We start from the raw sequence: 16,477 nt of genomic DNA, 5'->3' as shown, positions 1-16,477 counted from the left end.
ATTAGATATATGGGAGGTCTAAGACCACGTGAATCTATCTTGAGACTCCTGCTATAGCTGACTTTCTGAGAAAGTCTATAAATAGGCAAGAGGGTAGGTAGTAGGCCCTGGCATACAGGGCATGCTACTATAGTTAGCAGGGACACCATGTCCAAGAGGCTGTCTTATACCTTTACTCCCCCAGGAAAGGAAGCTATGACTTTGTTCCACTCTGCTTACTATGTTATCTTCCCCTGCCCCTACCCTGAGGAACAATGCAAAAAAAAGGACAAATTCACACTGCCACAATTTATTGAAGTTTTATAAAAACTCAGACTCAGGCCACGTGGAAGAGAGAAAGGTACATCCAACAGTGTAGACAACACTGTTAAGGGTTTCCTCCTCTGCTCTGGGGCACCCATGGTGAAGCAGCTCCTCGCCTCTGTCAGACAGCATTGACAGCTTCCTAAGGTGAGGCAGGTTGCCTTTCTCTTCTGAGAAATCTTAGCAGGGTAAAAGTTGCTTGCCAGCCAGTACCTCTGTGAGAGGAAGTCACTAGATTCGCCTGACTGGGCATTAAGGTTTCTTGCCCTGGCCCAGGGACAACTACAGCCCTGGTTTTTATTGGGTGTGAACCGCCATAGCCGGATGAGGCTTTCAGAGAGCTCCTGACGCTTCCCTGTGTATCTCACTTCCATATCTGCTACCTTTGCCCACATGTCCAGCCAGCATGCAGCCCAGTATAGAAAGAATAGGGAGGGGAATGAAACTTAGACCTCTTTCTGAGCAAGAGCCAAACCAAATAAATAAAAGTGGATGGGAAGAGGGGGTGGAGACGGGAACAATCGTTTGTCTCAAGTCTGGTGCACTTCGTGGAACATCAGCTCACGGGGGATGGCTGTCTCTGGACCAAACTTGGTGGCTGCCCGGCGCTCAAAGGCAGCCACATTCTGTTTGACAACTTCATCGAAGAACATGGTTGCCAGCTGGGAGTGCAGCAGAGAGCGAAATTCAAAGGAAATCTGGAAATGCACATGAGACAGTCAGAAGCTTCAAGCCATGTTGGAAGGATGCTCATGTGACACTGCCTCCTTAGCTCCCTCCAGGCACCACTTACAAACCCCAGCTTAGAACTGAGCAAAATACAAATCTGATAGAGAATTAGACCACTGGATACGTATTGACTTGAAGTGTCTAGTGCTCAATTTTACCCTCATGCCTGTCCCAGGTCTGTGAACCCTAACTCACCGAGAAGTCTACAGTGCAGGTTCGAGGGTAGGCAGGGATACCAGGGCTGAATCGCCAAATAGTCTCCAAGTGGTTGAAGAGCTTGCCATCAGTGCAAACAGCCTAGAACAGGATACAATCTGCTAGTTAACTCCCATCGTTAAGGGTTGTCTAAAGGAGCTAGAGTGGCAGTTCTCAACCTGGGGGTCGTACATGAGCATCAGAGATCACAGATGTTCACACTATGATGCATAACAGTAGCAAAACTACAGTTATGAAGTAGCAATGAAGGGCTGGAGAGTTGTCTCAGTGGTTAAGAGCACTGGCTGCCCTTTCAAAGGACCCTGGTTCGGTTCCCAGCAACCACATGGCAGCTCACAATTGTAACTACAATTCCAGGGAATCTGACACCTTCACACCAGTGCACATGAAATAGTTAAATCATTAAAAATACTGGCTGCTCTTCCAAAGAACCCAGGTTCAATTCCCAGCACCTACATGGCAGCTCACAGCTGTCTATAACTCTAGTTCCAGGGGATGCGACACCCTCACAGACCAACAAAACACTAATATACTTAAAGCATTTTAAAAACAATGAAAATTTTATGATTAGGGTCACAACATGAAGAACTGTATTGAAAGGTTGAAGTGTTAGGAAGGCTGAGACCACTGAGCTAGAGGGCTTAGCTTGATGGAACTATTTGTGTGGTATGTGTGATGTCCTGGTAAATCAAGTAATTACAGGAAAAGCCAAAATAACCCTTGAATATGAAACTGCTAAGGGACAAGGTACCGAATCCCTCCCAGAATGGCCTCACCTTGACCATGTGTGGTTTGACCATGGAGACAGCAGAGGTATAGCGTTCTAAAACAGGTGGGAACCCAACCTCCAGTTGGGCTTTCAGGTGACCCTTGCGGCTGGATACAACCAGTGACTTTTTACACCACGGCACAAACTCACGGTACTCCTGAACGTTGGACACCACCTCATACATCTCCTGCATCGAGTACCTAGGACAAAGGAGTGGAGGGGTGACAAGGAGCTGCTGGCTGGGTCCTTGCCATCGACCCTGAAATAATATCTGCCCACAAGCCAGGAGCCCAGACAGAGAGACCTGGATGATACATTATTTTATCCCAACAGAAGCTATAGATGGCAGAGTGTCAGGTTTTTTTGTTTTTGTTTTGTTTTTTTGAGACAGGGTTTCTCTGTGGCTTTGGAGGCTGTTCTGGAACTAGCTCTTGTAGACCAGGCTGGCCTCGAACTCACAGAGATCCGCCTGCCTCTGCCTCCCGAGTGCTGGGATTAAAGGCTTGTGCCACCAACGCCCGGCCAGAGTGTCAGTTTTATTGGTAGCCAAATCTCATTTTTTAAACTTTTTTCTTTATTTTGTATGTGTAGGTATGGAACTTACGTGGAGATCAGAAAAAAAATTTATTGTGTGTGTGTGTATTTGGAACATATGGAGATCAGATAAAAAGCAGTCAGTTTTCCACTTCCATCGTTATGGATTTGAGAAATCAAACTTCACCAAGCTTGGTAGCAAGCGCCTTTACCTGCTGAGCCATTGGATTTTTGGGGGAAGGGAGGGATGGTTTTTTGAGACAGGGTTTCTCTGTGTAACAGTCTTGGCTGTCCCGGAACTTGCTCTGTAGACTCAGATCCTCCTGCCTCTGCTTCCCAAGAGCTGGGATTAAAGTCGTGTGCCCAAGCTAACCTTAAACTCACTATGGAGCACAAGTTGGCTTCAAATTCATGAACCTCCTGCCTCAGCAGTGCTGCAAACACTACAACTTCTTAATAGTGTGGCCTTGCTTAGGTAAATTACCTGTGCCTCCATTTTCTTGCCAGTAATACACTGGAGCTAATAGTACTTGGCTCATGTACTTGTGAGAACTAAATAAGACAGCGTATGTAAAGTGCCTGCTTGCATGGATGGGACGTGCAGTTGAGTTGGTAGAACACTTATGTGGCATTCATGAAGCCTGCCTTACCTTCAGTCCCCAGCACCACACAAACTGGATGTGGTGCTGCCAGGTACGTGCAGAGATGGCCCATTGGTTAAGAGCTCTGGCTGCTCTTTTCAGAGGACCCAGGTTTGACTCCCAGCACCCACATCAGGGAGCCCTCAAGCTCCAGGAGGATCAAATAACTGATCTCCAAGGACACCTGAGCTCATGTGTGTACACACCCACATACAGTTACACATAACTAAACATCGTAAATAAATACATGGCTATGGCGGTGCTCACCTGTAATTCAGCCTTAGGATTGCTTACCCATTCAACCTAACGGCTAGTACATAACAAGGGCCCAAAATAACCATTCTGGCCTTGCATGGTGGCACATGCCTTTAGTCCCAGCACTCTGAAGGCAGAGTGAAGCCCTACACTGAGTTCCAAGGCATCCAGGGCTGTGACAGACCCGACTCAAATAACGAAGTCTGTGTGTGGGAGCTGTGCTAGTCTGCACTCTGAGGTCAGGAGACAGCTCCCAAGGGTTGGTTCTCCCCTTCCACCATGTAGATCCAGGGAAGCAAGCTCGGGTCATCGTCTTGGCAGCCAGGGTCCTCTCACCAACAGCAACACCCCGTTTTTAAGTAAGGTCTAGCTGCGTAGCCTGTGGTGCAGGTTAGTGGGCTGACTAATAGGGGATCCTCCTGACTAAGCCTCCAGAGTGCTAACGTGAGCATGCACCATTGGTTCTCTGTGTGTTTGGGGCTGGTATGTACCCTAGTACATGTGCCCACAGTCCAGAAGAGGATACAAGACCCTCGAGCTAGAGACACAGGCCACCTAATGCAGGTGCTGGAAACTGAACTCAGCAGCACAGGCTCCTAATCATTAAGCCATCTCTTTAACACACCCCCACACACACACCAGTTTTTTGTATAGTTAAAAACTTGCCGGAGCCGGGCGTTGGTGGCGCAAGCCTTTAATCCCAGCACTCGGGAGGCAGAGGCAGGCGGATCTCTGTAAGTTCGAGGCCAGCCTGGTCTACAGAGCAAGCTCCAGGACAGCCTCCAAAGCCACAGAGAAACCCTGTCTCGAAAAACCAAAAAAAAAAAAAACTTTTAGGTTTATTTTTATTATTTTATATGTATGAGTGCTTTGTCTGCGTGTACGTGTGTGCACTACATGCGTGCTGGTGCTTGAGGACGTGGTGAACCTCCGTGTCAGGCTGGGAATCAAACCCGTGTCCTTTGTAACAAGTGCTCTTAACCACTGAGCCATCTCTCCAGTCTCTGTATTTAAATTTTTTTAAAGCATTTTGTTATAGCTAGGTATGGTGGTACATGCCTTTAATCTTAGTGTTTGAGAGGCAGAGGCCATTGGATGGATCTCTAAGTTCCAGGCCGGCCAGGGCTACATAATAAGGTCTTGTCTCAAACAAAAAAATAAGGCTGGACCGGGCGTTGGTGGCGCACGCCTTTAATCCCAGCACTCGGGAGGCAGAGGCAGACGAATCTCTGTGAGTTCGAGACCAGCCTGGTCTACAAGAGCTAGTTCCAGGACAGCCTCCAAAGCCGCAGAGAAACCCTGTCTCGAAAAACCACAAAAAAAATTAAATAAGACTGGCATAGTGGCACAGCCTTTAGTCTCAGGAGGCCGAAGCAGGCAGAGCTCTGTGAGTTGAAATCAACCTGGTCTATATAGTTCCAAGGTGGAGAGCCAGAGATCTCGTGAGTTCCAGGACAGGCTCCAAAACTACACGGAGAAACCCTGTCTCAACAAACAAACAAGAAAGAGCTGGCAAGTGGCTTCTTAGCATGCTCAAGGCTCGATCCTCAACCATGTATGAAGCCAGCATGGTGACACAGGCCTGTAATCCCAGCTCTAGGGAGGTAGGTGGAGGCAGGATAGTTAGTTCAAGGACAACCTAAGCTACACAAGACTGTATCTCAAATGTAAGTGTGTAATATGTGTGACACAGGCTCTGGGCTATGTAACCCAGGGAGGCTTCCAGTTTGCAATCCCGCCTCGGGCCTCCAGAGCTGAGATTACAGACCTGTGCCACTTACACCCAACTACCCGGTGATTTTGAAACGTTTCTATCAGGTAACCCAATTCGAGACTCATTTAATGCACGTGCAGAGCAACCGAGGAGGGAAATTTAGGTTGGAAGGCTGGCAGCAAAAAACATTGCTGGGGAGCAGGTGGTCCAATACGAATCTTACCCACTACTGGCACATGGTTGTTTGGAAGAGAAGGATGCTCACCCCATGATCCTACGCTCGGAGTAAGCCTTCCGCTTGTTGGTGAAGGGGGCGGCAAAGCCCATAAAGGAACGGCTGGGAGGTAGGCCAGCCTCAGCCGCCAAGACCTGGGCAGCGCGGGGCAAGAGGAGGTTACAGTAAATCAGGAACCTAGTGCCAAAAAGGAAAGGAGAGGCAGTGTCACGATTCTTTGTATTCAGACAGTTCCAGGGGAAGCGGAAGAGGGATGCATCACGGAGGAAGGTCGCTCGGGCAAGCTTTTCCTCCCCCTAGCACCTGCTGCAGCTAGCGGGGCTGGCTGGCTGGCCCAGCAGTCACGAGTGCGAAAGGTCGAGGGCGGCTGAGGACAGGGCCAGGGGTGGGGATGGGAAAAAGAAGGACACGTCCCCAGTGCCAGCTAGCTGCCTTTGGGGCAACGCTGCTGCAGCAAGCAAACGCGAAGCATCTCTATCCCCACGGTCCGGCCAGGCCCATCAATGCCAGGGGGCGCCCGCGATGGCCAACGAGTGGCTGGCACGCACCCACCCCGAGCCGAGCATGGCACCGGTATCTCTAGAGCTCCGTTCGGGCTCGCAGGTCACCACCCTCCTCCGGCCGGCCGCCCTCCGCCGCAGAACTTCGGGGCGCCGCCAGGGGACCCCTTCCCGCCCCGAGCGGATGGATGCCCGTGCCCGCCTCTCACCTCATTGGCCGCGGAGGGCCCGGGGGCGGGGGCGGGACCGCGCGCGCGCCCGGGCAGAGCGAGAGGCCGCGGCCGCCGCAGCTCCGGACGGCCGCGCGCGTCGGGGCCGGGAGCCTCCGCGCGCCCGCAGAGGCCATGCGCGCGGCCGTCCCGGGCACACTCCCGGCTGCGGCGAGCTGCGGAGGAGGCCGGGCGGGCAGGGCTCGCACAGCGCGGACTCTGCTCCGGCTAGCTCGCTGGGCACGCTCGCACTGACCGCAGCTCCGGGTCCCCTCACGTCACGGTTGCCGGGGATCGGGAGAGGGAGAGCGAGGGAGGAAGGGAAAGGACCACGCTGCCTGTCGGTAGATGTAGTTTCTTTGACACCTCTGCAGAGAAAGAAAGGGCGCTCTCTGGGTGCGTGTCTGAGCAGAGCTGTCGAGATGGCTCGAGGGGGAGAGAGAGCTAGGTCGCCTGGCACAAACTACTTGGCAAGTCTGTGGTCACAGGACCTGGTACGTAGGCGCAGAGGCGACGTCGTGGGCGTGTCGACGGCAGATGTCTGTAGTTGTCCCAAGGAACGTCTCTACCAGCCGGTTAGAGTTGGGAGGCCCTGCGCGACCCGGTGCCCTTCGCGGTGTCTGTTGCTGATTGACATCTTTAGAAAAGGATATTAACGTTGCAAGCTCTGGGATGACTTGAAGAGTCGTCCTCTCCCCTTCGCTCTACACTCCCTCCCCTTTCCCCCTTCCTCCCCCTCCCGTTATTCTAGACAAGATGTTCAGCTCCTTAGCCTGGACTGGCCTTGAATTCAAAGTCCTCCTTCACGAACGTCCCTAGGAGCGTAATTTTCCCTTAAAATTTATGAAAAGAGGTCCGAGGCTGAGGCAGGAGAATCGCCACAAGTTTAGGCCAGCCTGGGCTACATAGCCAGTTTTAGACTAGCCAGGTCTGCACATTGAGCCAAGCCCCAGGCTCAAACCAATCCAAACATAAGACATGTTTTGTTTGTTCTTTAAGACGCCAGCACTATGTGGGCCAGACAGGCTTGGAACTCACTCTTCAAGGTCGGTCCTCTCTTCCTCTCGGCTGCTGGGATTACAGACGTGAACCACAGGAGAGGAGCGCTTTGAGGTGTTTGTTTTGAGATGTGATCTTGGTCTGTAACCTGTGCTGACCTTGAACATAGGAATCCTCCTTCCCAGTTACTGAGATTGCAGCTGTGAGTCATCACAACTGGCTAAAATTTACTCTTTTAGAGAAAACAGCGATCATTGTCTGGAAACACGTGTACTCGATGGAGGATGAGACATCACAGGCAAAGCCCAACAGTGAACACCACTTACTACTTCCCATGATTCAAGGAGAAAACAGTTGCTCTTGATAAAAAGAACAAACCGGGCTGGACAGATGGTTCAGCGGTTAAGAGCACACTGGCTGCTCTTCCAGAGGAACTGGGTTCAATTCCCAGCACCCACCCGGCTGCACACAACTGTTTGTAACTCCAGTTCCAGGGGACCTAACAGCTTCATACACAGACATACACACAGGCAAAACACCAGTGCACATAAAATAAAATAAATAAATTATCTTTAAAAAAAGAAATTTGTGCCAGGTAGTGGTGACTGATGCTTTTAATCTCAGCACTCTGGAGGCAGAGGCAGGCAGATCTCTGTGAGTTCTAGCTCAGCCTGATCTACAGAGGGAGTTCTAGGACAGGCCCCAAAGCAATACCTGTCTCAAAAAAAGAAAACAACAACAACAAAAGAAAAACAAAGAAGAACAAGAAGAAGGAAAGAAAAAAATTTGCTGATTTGCTGAGATGGCTCAGTGGTTAAGAGCATTGACTGCTTTTCCAGAGGTCCTGAGTTCAATTCCCAGCAACCACATGGTGGCTCACAACCATCTGTAATGAGATCTGGTGCCCTCTGCTGGCCTGCAGGCAGACCATTACACACACACACACACACACACACACACACACACACACACCAAGAACAAAGGAAAAAGAAGAGAAACAAACTACAAATTAGAGACTAGATAAGTGCAAGAGCAAAATTATCCCCCGGAAGCCTGAATTTAAGGACGTTGGGACTGTCGGAGAGCAAACCCTTCGCTGTATTAATGCTCTCCACATTCATCTGAGCTTTGTCTGACAGCTGAACTGTGGCAGGGAGAAGACAGACCATCAGAGCTATGCTGTGGTTTTACACAAATGCCCTGGATTCTATCTCAGAGACAAGATGAGGCTGGCCTGATGGCTCTGTGAGTAGAAGTACTTGCTGCCAAGCTAGATATGAGTTCAATCCCCAGGACCCCCATGGAAAGAACCTTCTCCTCTGACCTACACACACACACACACACACACACCATACATATACACACATACCACATATATGTACACAAATATAACTACACACATGCATACATACACACATACACACATACCACACACATATTCACCACACATACACACACACCACACACACATTCACCATACATATACACACTACATATACACACATGCCACCCACACATACACACACCACACACACCACACACACCACACACACATACACACACATACATACACATACATATACATATACACATCACACATACACATACATACTACACACACACCACACATACCACATGTACACATATACACACATCACACATATACATACATACTACACACACACACCACACATACCACATGTACACATACACACACCAGATACACACCACATGCACACACACATACCCACACATCACACACACACACATATACATATATACATACACACACTTAACAAAAAGTTGTTTTCTTTTTTTTAATGAACAAATTAGTGTTTTGTCTCTTTATTTCGACTCCTTTTCTTCCACCTTCCTGGGGCATGAAACTGCAGATATGGGACGATTTCCTTTCTTGTCTTCTCACACCCTTCCCTCTAAGCCTGTGGAGATCTCATTCCCACGTCCCTTCCCGCTACAGCTTCGGAATCTCCTTCCATCGACTTCGAGTGTGGAGTTCTGATGGCAGATGACCTTGAAGGACCATTTGCTCCTTCCAGCGTCACCCTCTGGTCCGGACCCACCTCCTCTGACGTGGGAGACAGCTGCTTGGAGTGAGGTGTAAGAGCAAGTTGAGTAGAAGAGAGAAATTAACTGGGATACATTTCTGAACTGTGACCTCATTAACACTCTGCCTTACCAGAGCTAACTGCTTCAGAACCCCTGAGGTCCAGCAGCCCTGCAAAACCAATTTGCTTGCTGTTCTTCAACTAATTAAGTAGCTAATTACTTCCATTTAATCCTTGCCTGGTTCATTCTCTTTACTCTTGTTTTGTCCCTGCCATTCTACACCAATTATGTCCTTTAAGAGCTTCCTCCAGGAAGACTCTCTTGACTGACCCCAGGTCAGTGGTACCCTGAATACTGAATTCCATGTAAACAAGCATGTGTCCTATATTTTCACATTATTTCATATGTTATGTTTTCATAGGCTATAGACATTTCAGAAAGGCACACTTGCCATAATTTACAAGTTTCATAAAAACACAAACAACAAAAACCGTATGTTTTGTTTGGTTTTGAGACAGGGTCTCATTTAGCTCAGGCTTTCCTCAAGCTCATTGTGTAACCAAGGCTGACCATGGACTCCTGCTATTCCTCCTAAACCTGAGGTTACAGATTTGTGTATACCATCCGTGGCTGTAACTCCTCTCTTGTTTATTTTGAGACAAGTTCTTACTATATATTGCTGGCTGCCCTGGAACTTCATATTTAGGACTAGGTGAGGCTAGTCTTAAATTCCCAGAGATCTGTCTGTCTCTGCCTCCCAAGTGCTGGGGCTAAAGATGTGCCCACCACACTTTTTTAAATGTTTTTAAAAATGTTAACATTTAATTAACCTCCCTGGGTGATTCAAGCCAGGACACAGGCACCTCCAACACCCTTTATCTTCTCTTCAGCTCTTCTGCTGAAAAAATTGGCTTTCACCATGACAGGGTTAGGAAGCTTTCCATCCCCAGAATTTTGTAGTAGCCCGATCGCCAACATCAGAGATGGGAGCATCTCCAGTCTTGTTCTTGGCAGCAGTGACCCGTGTCTGCTCACTGACCAGTGTCCACAAGTTAGCCAGGTTGACAGTCAGGCAGAAGCTCTGGTTCCTCTTTAAGTGGTAATGCCTTATACCAACTTTACCAAAGTTACCTGGATGGTATTCGTCAAAGTTAATCTTGTGGTGATGCATGCCTCCAGCATTCCGGCAGCCTCCTGGATGCTTTCGGTGTTTACCAATGCAACCATGGCCATGGCTCACGTGGCCCTGGAGTTTCTGGGACTTCCTTCCTCAGTCTGGATGGCATGGAGGTGGCAGAAAGGAAAAACCTACCACACTTTTAAAACTCCTAAGTTTCTACCTACTGACCAGTTAGTGTAGTATATATATTGCATCTTTGCTAGTGTTGTGGGGTAGCACCCAGAGAAGGCTGCTCAGGCATGGGTGTAAGCCAATAGGAAGTCTTCATTAACCACCTGGCAACCACGCTGAGTGGTCAGGACCCCGGGGAAGCCCTGAACCTTCCTCAGGGTGAGCTTTATGTGCACAAAAACCATGTCCTGGTTGACATGCTTCAGTGAACAAGAACCGTTAGCTAGAACTACAGAAGTCAAAAGGCACAGTTAGTATATTTAGGGACTTTCCTAGAACTATGGACTTTGACAGATTAGGTCTTTGTTTTTGGCAGGTAAAGTATCTATGTACTGACTTTTATGGCCTGAATGGTACTTTCATCATCGAGTTGGTGATGCTAAGGCCTGGGATTCTACTGTTACATTAGGAGAATGAAAACCTGTTGGGGAAGTCCTGTTATTTGCCTGTGCATTTGTCAATAAAGTACTGTCTGGCCAATATAAAACCTAGATAGGAGGGACTAGGAGTCGAGGAGGATTCTGGGAAGGGGAAACACAAGAGAGTCAACATGTGACACCATGGGGGTAGGACGCCGGGAACTATTCTCCGGTAAGAAACATACTTAGATTAACAATTATGGGGTAATTACTTAAGGCAGAGCTAGCCAGTAAGAGACAAACAAGGCCAACAGCTTCATAATTAATATAGCCTCCTGTGTGTTTATTTGGGACTCATGCGGATCTAGAACCAGGCTGGCGCAACAGAGCCCAGGCGACTGGCGGGGGATAAACCAAAGCGGCTAGCAAAAGAAAAAGCTTCTCTTAACAAAACCCAGTCTAAAGAAAGACAGGGCAAGGCATGTTTGGTTCTGCACACCTGGGCCCTCAGAACTCAGAATGAATTTGAGGATAGTCTAGGCCATATAGTGAGTTTGAAGCTATCCAGGGCTACAGAGTAAGATTTTGTCTTAGAGAAAACAAAGAAAAAAAAAAGAGGAGGGGAAGGGAAGGAAGAAAGGGAAAGAGAAAAATATATTAACAGGTTAGGAGACAGAGAGAGAGAGAGAGAGAGAGAGAGAGAGAGAGAGAGAGAGAGAGAGAGAGAATGAGAACCTGAAGTTACCCAATTTACTTTTTTAACTTTTATGTGTACAGGTGTTTTGGCTGAATGTATGTCTTTGTGTCTGTGGACACACAGAGGCCAGAAGGGAACAGAGGGACAGTAGATCCTCAGATGGTTATAACCAGCTAGCACTCCTAAATGCTGATCTCCACATCCAACAATTTCTGGGTTTTGAGACAAGGTCTTAATGGACCAAGCTGGCCTGAACTGTCCTTGTAGTCAAGGCCGACCTTGAACTCCTGACCTTCCTACCTCGACCTCCCAAGGGCTAGGATCACAGGTTATGTGCCACCATCCCCAGCAAGTTCCACTGTGTTCACAGGTGGTCTTTGTCACCAGATCCACCCTCTTACCTTAGTTTCACTCCACATGTTCAATGTTACTAAATCATTTCCTTTATTTCTTTACTGGGAAATCCTTGTTCTGTCTCTGATACCAATAGAGCTAACTAACCTCCAGGCCTTCCTCTTTCCAGCTGCTCAGGGAGATTCAGTCCTGGCTCTTTTCCCCGGTCACCTCCACTCCTGAGCCAGGCCTCAGCACGTGACTCTGGCTCAACCCCTTCCTCAGGTTACTGAGAGCTATTTTGGGCAGTGGAGGATGTGTGTTCCTCTCTGCTTTGGGTCATTCCTAGCTCAGGCCTTCCTGGAAGGCCCATCACACCCAACGGCCAAGCTAACACCCAACGGGGCCGGCTAAAGCACTGGCATCCATGTGACCTTCAGCTATGTTCAATTTCTCTCTCCTCCTCCCACCTCCTCCTCAGATATAAAGAGCCTGTCCCAGATGCTGATTTTTTCTAGGCTTAGAAAACCAACTAACCAGAGAGAAGGACATGTGGGAGCAGGAAGGTTGAGTCAGGGGAAGAATAGAGGAGAGCAAGAAAAGAGACGCCATAATAGAGGGAGTCATTATAGGTTTAAAGAGAAATCTGGCACTAGGGAAATGTCCAGAGAGTTACAAGGATGGCCCCAACTGACAATCTAAGCAATAGCGGAGAGGCTACCTTAAAAGCCCTTCCCCAATAATGAGGTTGGTGTCTACCTTATATGCCATCCTAGAGCCTTCATCCAGTAGCTGATGGAAGCAGAGGCAGACACCCACAGCTAAACACTGAACTGCACTCCTGGAATCCAGTTATCATGGATGAATGGGAGAAACCCACAGAAACAGCTGACCTGAACAAGGGGGAGCTCATGGACCCCAGACTAATAGCTGGGAAACTAGCATAGGACTGACCCAGACCCTCTGAACATGGGTGTCAGTTAGGAAGCCTGGGAAGTCTATGGGGCCTCTGGTAGTGGATCAGTATTTATCCCTAGTATATGAATGGACTTTGGGAACGCACTCCACATAGAGGGATACTCTTTCAGCCTAGACACAAGGGGGAGGGTCTAGGCCCTGCTCCAAATGATGTGACAGACTTTGAAGATCCCCATGGAAGGCCTCACCCTCCCTGGGGAGCAGAAAGGGAATGCAATAGGGAGTTGGTGGGAGGCAGGGAGGAGGGGAGGGAAGAGGGAACTGGGATTGACTTGTAAAACATGCTTGTTTCTAATTTAAATTTAAAAAAAAGAAAAGAAAACCAACTAACCAGAAGACAGTTAACAACAATAAGCAATACTTACTGGGTGTGAGTTACTTTTTTTTTCCTTTCAATTTGTAATGCTGTGGATCAAACCCAAGACTTCACACATGCCAGGCAAACACTCTATCATTTATACAAACAACAACAACAACAAAAACCCACCCAACTTTTTTTTTTTTTTTTTGGTTTTTCTAGACAGGGTTTCTATGTAGCTTTGATGCCTGTCCTGGGACTCGTTCTGTAGACCAGGCTGGCCTCAAACTTACAGAGATCCTCCTGCTTCTGCCTCCTGAGTGCTGGGATTAAAGGCAAACACTGCATCCTCCTGGCCAAACACAACCATTTATACATTTATTTATTTACTTACTTATTGTGTATACACACAGCATTCAAAAGCATGTGTGGGGCTGGAGAGATGGCTCAGTGGTTAAGAGCACTGCCTGTTCTTCCAAAGGTCCTGAGTTCAATTCCCAGCAACCACATGGTGGCTCACAACCATCTGTAATGAGATCTAGTGGCCTCTACTGGCCCTTCAAGCAACATGCAGGTACAACACTGTATACATAATAAATACATAAAACTTTAATAATAAACAGAGCATGTGTGTATGCCATGGTCTGTGTGTAGTGATTGGAGGACAGCTTACAGAAGTAGGGTCTCCTCTTCCAATGTATGGGTTTCAGGGATTAAACTCAGGTCCTAAAATGTGGTGACAAGTGTCTTTATCCACTGAGATATCTTGTCCACAGCCTTTTAACATTTAGCTGTATCCTCAGCCTGCTGTTTCATCTTTATCTGGGTGTATGTGTGTGTCTGGGGAGGACAGGGAAGCACGTGAGTGCTGGTGCATATGCGGTGACCCAGAAGAGAGCATCAGACTCCTAGGAATTACAAGCCGTTGCCAGCCATCAATGTGGTACTGGGAATGAGCTCTGGTCTTCCGCAAGAACATGAGTGGTCATACTTAATACCCTGTCTTTTCAGCACTCTCGGCCCTCTGTTATTTATTTATTTACTTAGTTTTGAGACAGGACCTCACTAAGTTGCCCAGGCTGATGCTGAACTCCATCTGCAGCTCCCACAGGACTAACAAGGGTGATCTGCCTCCTCAGCTTCCTGAGTGGTTGGGATTACGAGTGTACCACCGCCACAATCAGTTCTGTATGTTGCTGAAGATTGAACCTGAGACAGACAGCATACATGCTCAAATGCTTGGGGAACAGTCTACCAACTGAACTACAACCCTAGCCTCTTTTTGTTTTGTTTTGTTTGTTTGTTTTTTGAGACAGGTTTCTCTGTACAACAGAGATCCACTTGCCTTTGCCTCCCAAGTGCTAGGATTAAGATGTGTGCCACAACTGGCCAACTAACCCTAGCCTCTTTTATTTTAAAATAATTTTCTTAGGGGCTGGAGAGATGGCTAGTGGTTAAGAGCACTGGCTGCTCTTCCAGAGGACCCAAGTTCAATTCCCAGCAACCACACTGTGGCTAAGAACCATTCACAATAGGATCTAATGCTCTCTACAACAGACAGAACACTCATGTACATAAAATACATAAATAAATCTTTAAAAACAATATATATATTTTAAATCCAGGTGATGGTGGTGGCTCATGCCTTTAATCCCAGCACTAGAGAGACAGAGGTAGACAGATTTCTGAGTTCAAACCAGCCTGATCTACAAAGTGAGTTCCAGGACAGACAAGGCTACACAGAAAAATTCTGTCTTTAAAAAAAATAATAGTAGGCCAGGAGGTGGTGGCGCATGCCTTTAATCCCAGCACTCGGGAGGCAGAGGCAGGTGGATCTCTGTGAGTTTGAGGCCGGGCTGGACCGACAGCCTCCAAAACAATACTGAGAAACTCTGTCTCAAAAAACCAAAAAAAAAAAAATAATAGTAATAGTAATAATTTTTTTTTTGGTTTTTCGAGACAGGGTTTCTCTGTGGCTTTGGAGGCTGTCCTTGAACTAGCTCTTGTAGACCAGGCTGGCCTCGAACTCACAGAGATCCGCCTGCCTCTGCCTCCCGAGTGCTGGGACTAAAGGCGTGCGCCACCACCGCCCGGGGTAGTAATAATTTTTTAAATTATTTATTTTTATCTCATATATATTAGTGTTCTCATGCTTGTATGCAAATGCACCAAGTGCTTGTAGTTAGTGCCTGAAGAGGTCAGAAGGCCTTGAATCACCAAACACTGGAGTTGCAGACAGTTGTCAGCAGCTACTCAGTTGCCAGGGGACAGAGTGGGTTCTCTCTAAAGACAGTATGATTTTTTCTTTTTTTTTTCTTTTTTTTTGGAGGGGGTTGGTTTTGGGTTTTCTTTTTTGGTTTTTCAAGTCAGGGTTTTCTGTGTAACAGTTTTGGCTATCCTGGAATTTACTTTGTACACCATATTGAACTTGAACTCAACAGAGATCCACCTGCTACTGCCTTCTGAGAACTGGAATTAAAAGCATGCACCACCACTACCCCGTGTGGGGCCCAGGTGTTGAAGTTGGGTCCTTAGGCTTGGCAACAAGTACCTTTACCTGCTGTGCAAATAATTGTTACAGCTGGGAAGAGGTAGCACATGCATGGTTTTAATCCCAGCACTTGGCAGGCAGATCTCTGGGGGATAGAGGCCAGCCTGTCTATATAGTGAGTTCCATGACAACCAGGGCTATATTACATAGTGAGAACCTGTCTCAAAAAAAAAAAAAAGAGAGAGAGAGAGAGAGAGAGAGAGAGAGAGAGAAGGCATGCAAATAGACTTTGGGTGCCCATCCCACAATGAGGGATGCTCTCTCAGTCTGAACACCAGGGGGAGGACCTGGGCCCTCCCCGGGATGAAATGATAGACTCTAGAGATCCTCATGGAGGGCCTTACCCTCCCTGGGAAAGGAGTGGGGATTAGGTGGGGGGCTGGAGGGGCTGTGGAGGGAGTGGGCGTGGAGCGGAGGGAGAGGGAGCTGGGACTGACATGGGAAGCAAGCTTGTTTCTAATTTAAATATATAATAAAAAGTGTTTCAAAAAGAAAGAAAGAAAAGGAAAGGAAAGAAGGAAAGAAGAAAGAAAGAAAGAAAAAAGAAAATTGCCTAGATCAGAGTCACCTGTCAGGGTACATTTCTTTTTTCTTCTTTTCAATGTGACTTTAAAAACTTTTATTACTTATATGGATGTTTTACCTGCATAACTAGTTCTCCATCAAGTGCATACGTGGTGACCAGAGAGGCCAGAAGCCTACCGAATTATCTGGAATTGGAGTTATACAGGGCTCTGAG

At 47.7% G+C, this 16,477-nt stretch overlaps 2 protein-coding genes across 3 annotated transcripts; both read right to left on the bottom strand.

Annotated features, from left to right (window-relative positions):
• Nucleotides 1-273: 273 nt before the first annotated feature.
• On the bottom strand, nt 274-6,542 carry Coq10a (coenzyme Q10A). 2 transcript variants are annotated; one of them, XM_040754697.1, is made up of 5 exons: nt 6,106-6,542; nt 5,427-5,573; nt 2,025-2,217; nt 1,228-1,329; nt 274-1,001 (listed from the first exon to the last, which is right to left on the bottom strand). In XM_040754697.1, exons 1-5 carry the CDS (start codon nt 6,240-6,242, stop codon nt 834-836), a joined length of 747 nt encoding a protein of 248 aa, XP_040610631.1. In that variant the 5' UTR covers nt 6,243-6,542; the 3' UTR covers nt 274-833. The 2 variants fall into 2 exon arrangements, with proteins under 2 accessions (XP_040610631.1, XP_012975733.1); XM_013120279.3 differs by lacking the exon at nt 6,106-6,542 and adding an exon at nt 5,949-6,093.
• A 3,263-nt stretch (nt 6,543-9,805) lies between these two features.
• Nucleotides 9,806-10,545, bottom strand: LOC101829728 (60S ribosomal protein L27a-like). Its single transcript, XM_040755216.1, is given in 4 exon segments — nt 9,806-10,115; nt 10,118-10,144; nt 10,147-10,436; nt 10,520-10,545. Coding segments are annotated over 4 exon segments (444 nt in total). The 3' UTR covers nt 9,806-10,014.
• Between the last annotated feature and the right edge of the window lie 5,932 nt (nt 10,546-16,477).

The sequence above is a fragment of the Mesocricetus auratus genome, unplaced genomic scaffold, assembly GCF_017639785.1.
Source record: "Mesocricetus auratus isolate SY011 unplaced genomic scaffold, BCM_Maur_2.0 Super-Scaffold_100011, whole genome shotgun sequence".
Taxonomy (NCBI): domain Eukaryota; kingdom Metazoa; phylum Chordata; class Mammalia; order Rodentia; family Cricetidae; genus Mesocricetus; species Mesocricetus auratus.
The sequence above is the reverse complement of the archived record's forward strand: the minus strand, read 5'-3'. Positions and strand labels throughout refer to the sequence as shown.